Below are 6,000 nucleotides of genomic sequence, written 5' to 3'. Positions count from 1 at the left end.
ATTGTCTGCAACATGTGCATTACTCATGATACCCCGTCATACCACCAAGTGTCGCTAAAACCAAACACAACTTCAAACTGTGACCCGGTCGAATTATGTTATTTGGGTTACATACACATAAACTCCTTTTCAAATCCTTTCAGACTATTTTAATACAGACGCTGCTTTTGAAAATGTATATACACAGAGTATACAAAACATTAAGAGCACCTGCTCTTCCCGTTACATAAACTGACCAGGTGAATCCAGGTGAAAGCTATGATCCCTTATTGATGATACTTGTTAAATCCACTTCAAAGGGAAAGAGACAGGCTAAAGAAGGATTTTCAAGCCTTGAGACATGGATTGTGTATGTGTGCCTTTCAGAGGGTGAATGGACAAGACAAAATATTTAAGTGCCTTTGAACCGGGTAAGGTAGTAGGTTCTAGTTGCATCGGTTTGTGTCGAGAACTGAAACGCTGAGTTTTTCACGCTCAACAGTTTCCCGTGTGAATCAAGAATGGTCCACCACCCAAAGGCCATCCACCCACCTTGACACAACTGTGGAAAGCATTGGAGTCAACATAGGCCAACATCCATGTGGAACGCTTGTAGAGTCTATGCCCCGACGAATTGAGGCTGTGCGTATAATCAGTGTATATTGTAGCAAACGGAGGGAGTGGGAAGCGAACCCGCATCAGCGTGAACGGCATAAATCCTACGCATTGCACCACTAGGGTTAACACATTTGGTGGGAAACGTGGCTCATATAGCTAGGATCAGTACCCTGCCCCCTCCGAACCGGAAAGCATGTCCCAGTGTTCAGATCCCTCACACATACCGGGCTGTGCGTTTCGATGACCCCACGGCCACCATTCCATTTCTGACACCATTGTAGCGAACTGACGGAGCGGGAAGCGAACCCGTGTCTCAGGCATGAAAGGCAAACACCATAAGGTTAACAAATTTGGTATGAATTATAAAGTGGCTCATAGCAAGGATCGATGCAATATGGTAAACCGACCTTGTCTTGTCTACTGGCAAACTTCATTCTGTCTCCAATAAATTATCCATATAGCCCAACTACTGATACGGAGTCAGACACCTTTCACTCCCCTGGTGATTAAGGATAGTATGGGAGTAAAGTAATCCTATCCTAGATCTGTGGTACAGTAGCACACGAGTCGTCTCCCTCCGAAGTTCTTCCCCAGAGTTTTGATGCGTGCGGAGGCGGAGCCAAAACCTCGAGGAGTCGCTCGTTCCGCTCGAGGTCGCAGAGGGATTAGTCAAATTGAAAAGGTGTCAGATCCGCTCGAGGTCGCAGAGGGATTAGTCTAAATTGAAAAGGTGTCAGCTTCGCTCGAGGTCGCAGAGGGATTAGTCTAAATTGAAAATGTGTCAGATCAGGTCTCCTAGCGCGCGCACGATTCAGTCAAACTGCCAGGCGAGGGTGACATTATTTTCTTGACCTTCAGTAAAACAGGGAGTAGGAAAAGAACTGAATGAAGTCAGAGTTTGACTTTCAACCACTTATCAGAAAGTCTTCTGGATATTGTTTCGCTAGCAGCATAACTTCTTTATACACACACCTTCTGTGCTGTCTGCTCCTTGAGCCTCGGCTCCAACCAAGCACCTGACAAACGCTAGCTGAGCACTACTCTACACTCCTCCAATCCTTCAACAGGGACCGGACAACCTGTGAACACATTTACAATACTGGTAAGATGTTCTGTCTTTGACCTCTTCGTTTGTTTATTATTGAGCGGTCTTGGAAGACCACAAATCAAAATCGGACAAACCAATCTGCAAATTTGATACAACTGGTCGAAAAAACGAGCCCAAATCTAGCTAGCAGCAACGTCCGACGTTCTATTAATGAGTTATTTTCTATCTAGCTAGATCTACCGTTATTATAATAATAATAACAATTTATATCATGTTCTGTCCTATTCTGTTCATTTGGTTCTGTTCTATCGGGGTTCTAGTCTATTCCTTCGAAGTGTGGCAGGGTTTTCAAACCTCTCCTCGGGGACCCCCCAGCCGTTCCATTTATTTGGTATAACGTTACTGTACCAGTTTGTTTTCCTAACTACAGGGAAGCCCTCTAGCTATAGCAGCTCTGTGTTTGTTTACAAATGCTCACGTGCCTCCCTCAATGGACAGCTGCTCAGTTTGTTATGATGTTGTTATGACACCCTCTGAACTCTGTGTACTGGGCTTGATGGCAATCAAGAGGAGTGTCATGTACTAGCTGGCAGGCAAGGTAACTGAGTCTGTGACACATTGACATGCATGCCATTACTAGCCACTAGTTATCCGGAACAGAAATCCTATGGGGTAACTTCTGATTGGAATAAAACTGGATTCATGATTGCAGCCTTACATGATGCCTCCTCCCTTCACATACATGTAGCACCTATCATTCCAAATTTTCATAGCTAATATGATGTGATCTGTTATTGTACTTGACCGTGTCTACTGCCTATTATTGTGTAGTCTCTATAATGACAGCATATGTGATAACTTAGCCCCACAACCTGATGGTAAACAGAAGCCCTGCTGTAGTCAGAGAGACACACCAATAACAGTCCCTCCCAGCACAACCTTTCAGAAGAAGGGGAGGAATTTGAATAGAATTTAATAGAATGGGATAGAGTAGAATAGAAAACATTGTCCTTCAGAAGGACATTTCTTTGCAAAGTCTTGCACAGGTGACACAAAAACACATTCAGTTGGAGGTACAAAGGTGGTACAATATTTTCGTGTTTTAGCCCAACACTTTGCCTCCCAGCTCCATTGGGTGTCTTAATTGCTGTTTTGTTTTTGCCCAGAAAACTCCTATTTTAATTGGATCTGGGTGGCTGCAGCTCTGTGTGTGATCTCAGATATGCCTCATTCACTTGCAGCTGTACAATCCAAAAACCAGACGAATGTATTTTTCTCCTAAAACATTTATCCTGGATATGTTTTGTCCCGTACGTGCTGCTGGCTGTGTCCCCTGTGATTAAGATGCGGTCACTTCTGCCTTTCAGTGTACGTCCCAAATGTCACCCTATTCCCTATATAGTGTACTACATTTGACCAGGGCCTGTAGGGCTTTGGTCAAAAGTAGTAGGCTTACACTATGTAGGGAATAGGGTGACATTTGGGACAGAGCCCCCAGTTTACTTCTGTCGGGAAAAGTTTGCAGCTTTTTCCCCGACAAGTGGCAGAGTTCCAGACAGCTCCAAGTGAAAAAGACATTTCCTAGAAGTTGAAGGAAAGTGGAAGGAGTTAAGGAGTAGTATTCCGACATGGAATGATCCTAAGATAACATTCCATGGTGAATAGGCTTCCTGAGTGAAAGAAAAACAAACACATTAGATTGGTTTTAGAGAGCCACCCATCCTTAATTATGTTGTAGTTACAACTTGTAATAACACCCAGTGCTTTGCTAATGCTTTTATTAAATAGTAGTGAATGCCCAGCTCATGATGACATGTCTGTGTGTTCTGGTAGGTTTTACTGTTTCAGGTTGGCGGAAACAGCTGAGAACCCAACACACACCTTGCCCTAAGGACAATCCTAGGCAGACTCCATTTGATTTACAACGGGACAGACAACCAGGCCCCATACACAAACACACACTCTGGAAACCAAGCAACCAACAGAAGGCAGAGGAACACAGCCTCTAACAACCAACTACCCCACCTATCTCACCATCTCACCCAGTTGATACCTAGCCTAACCTAGGCCCGGAGATAAAAATGTTCTCTGCTGGCTGTTCTGGTTGATTCCTATCTGACTGACACACGCAGGCAGACAGACTGGCTGGTTTGGGCATTTTGTGACGCTCTTCTGTACGTTCATCATCATTGTGTATCCGAAGGAATCAACATGCACCTGACTGGGTAAGGTTGAGGCCTCGACTGCCAAGGACCACTTAGACGCAGTTGAGACAACTGACCTCGTAAGGACCGTGTGTGGTTACTGGTCACTGGTGTGGTGGTCAGTTATGGGTAAGGAACAGGACTTCCTGGTGGCAGTGAAGAGTGGAGACATCCTCCTGGCACACAAACTTCTGGCTAAGGTTAAATGCAACAAAACCAGTGAGTACCTAGACACACACACACACACATCTGCTTTCTCTTTCAATTCCTGATGCAGCCCGTGTCTGCCTGTGTTTGTGTTCAGAGCATGTGTATCTGTTGGCTTGATGCAATGTACAGCAGAAGCATTGATAGCCTGTCCCTTATCTGAGTGATACTGTTCTCTGTATCTATATCAAAAGAAAAACGTTGTATTTAAAATAGCAGTATCAGGTTCAACCATCCACCACAACCAATGATCCATCTAGGGGTCGGACAATTTGAATTTAAATGTAGTCAAACCCCTAACAATATGACCTAATCTCCAAAACACAGATGCTGGTACTGTACAATATGTCTCAGGGTGTGCCTGGTCAAATGTAGTGTACTGTATAGGGAATAGGGTGCCATTTGGGATGCACCCTCACAGTGGAGCTTCGGTGTTGCTTATCTCTATAGATTCAAGTCAAACTGCTCGCGAGGTTAGCCTACCATAGCATTGTTGCTAATCACAGTATTCTCCTTATCCTGGCCAGGAGAAAGTCTAACCTCTCTCTCTCTCTCTCTCTCTCTCTCTCTCTCTCTCTCTCTCTCTCTCTCTCTCTCTCTCTCTCTCTCTCTCTCTCTCTCTCTCTCTCATGGGCTAAATGTTTCAATGCTCGGGAAAGGAAATGAGTGGCGTAGTTGTTGCATTCATTTTTTAATTTGTAGGGCTGGGAATTGCCATGGACCTCACAATATTATATTTTCACGATACTTAGGTGCCGATACGATATGTATTGCAATTCTTACTATTGTCATGATTCTATATGTGTTACGATTCAATACTGGGATTTTATTGTGATTCGATGTTCCAAATATATATATATTTTTTACCTGACGAAGATCCGTTTCAGACCGAAACGTTGTCAATAAAGCAGTGGATTGGGAGCTTTAACAGTATGTGGGCCTTCTTGTTTTATACTAGTACTCTTTATTAGTCCAGCACCTATGTTTTTAAGGATGTGCGTGTGACCACAAACCTTTCCAAATATATTGCTCACCATATGTCTGCTGCACAGGGACAAGTGGGAGTCATGAGATTTTTTTGCTGTTGATCAGTCATGTTAATAAAATTGCTGAAAACAAATTGGCTACCTTTTTAAAAAGTAGATGGTGAACAAGCCATGAAGAAAAAATACTGGACTTTTGGTGTAGACACAGCAAACTAACGCAAAAATAATATCGAGATACTGTCAAAACGACACGGTATATCATCCAAAATAATATCCCAATATGTAACTGTTTCAATATGTTCCCCCCGTCACTATTAATTTGCAGTGTGGTTTATTTCACTTTACCAACTTTCCGGATGTTGGCCAATTAGCCAGTTTCACTCTTGGAATATGCTTGTATGAGTACTCTACTCTGACTGGAAAAATAGGCTACTTTCTGATGCTTTGCAATGGCCCGTCTGTAATATGTTCCATTTGTAAATGAGTAGTTTAGTATCTCGGGACGATAAGACTTAACATTTGAATGGCTCTATTTTAACAAACCTAATGCAATGGTAAATCTAAGCGCAGGCGTTAGCACTATAGGTTCAGGGGTGTGTCAGAAATATTTTTGCTATTTTCACAACTACAATTATCGGCGTGAAAGGGCTGGGTTTTCATGAACAAACAAGTTGTGGGTGTGTAGAGGCTTGTGCCCTCACTGGCCAATCAGAATGTGCTCCATGGCTAAATATGTGGTTGCTTCAAGTTGTGTATTTCCAGTCTTTAATGTATTCCCTTGGAATCAACTCCAATTCCAATGTTAGTCTGTTTATAGTTTGTTAAATGAAATGAAATAACAAAATGTAGAGCTATCCTATCTTTGCTAAATACATTAACTTGAACCCATTTTGCAGTCCACATTGTTCTAAGTAATTGCATGGCTTCAATAGCATTCACACTGATATAGGGGCTAGGC

General features: G+C 43.0%; 1 protein-coding gene across 6 annotated transcripts in view; it reads left to right on the top strand.

Annotated features, from left to right (window-relative positions):
• Positions 1 to 1,227: 1,227 nt before the first annotated feature.
• LOC124038454 (caskin-2-like) overlaps positions 1,228 to 6,000 on the top strand; it is an 87,882-nt gene continuing 83,109 nt past the window's right edge. For 5 of the 6 annotated variants that reach the window (XM_046354358.1, XM_046354357.1, XM_046354355.1 and 2 more), the window contains exons 1-2: positions 1,228 to 1,699; positions 3,479 to 4,068. In XM_046354358.1, the coding sequence (XP_046210314.1) occupies positions 3,975 to 4,068 (94 nt within the window). In that variant the 5' untranslated portion in view covers positions 1,228 to 1,699; positions 3,479 to 3,974. The remainder of the gene's footprint in view (positions 1,700 to 3,478; positions 4,069 to 6,000) is intronic. The other variant, XM_046354359.1, reaches the window with a different exon arrangement.

The sequence above is a fragment of the Oncorhynchus gorbuscha genome, linkage group LG06 (genome assembly GCF_021184085.1).
Source record: "Oncorhynchus gorbuscha isolate QuinsamMale2020 ecotype Even-year linkage group LG06, OgorEven_v1.0, whole genome shotgun sequence".
NCBI lineage: Eukaryota > Metazoa > Chordata > Actinopteri > Salmoniformes > Salmonidae > Oncorhynchus > Oncorhynchus gorbuscha.
Note: the sequence above shows the minus strand (reverse complement) of the source record. Positions and strands in the feature narration are given on the sequence as shown.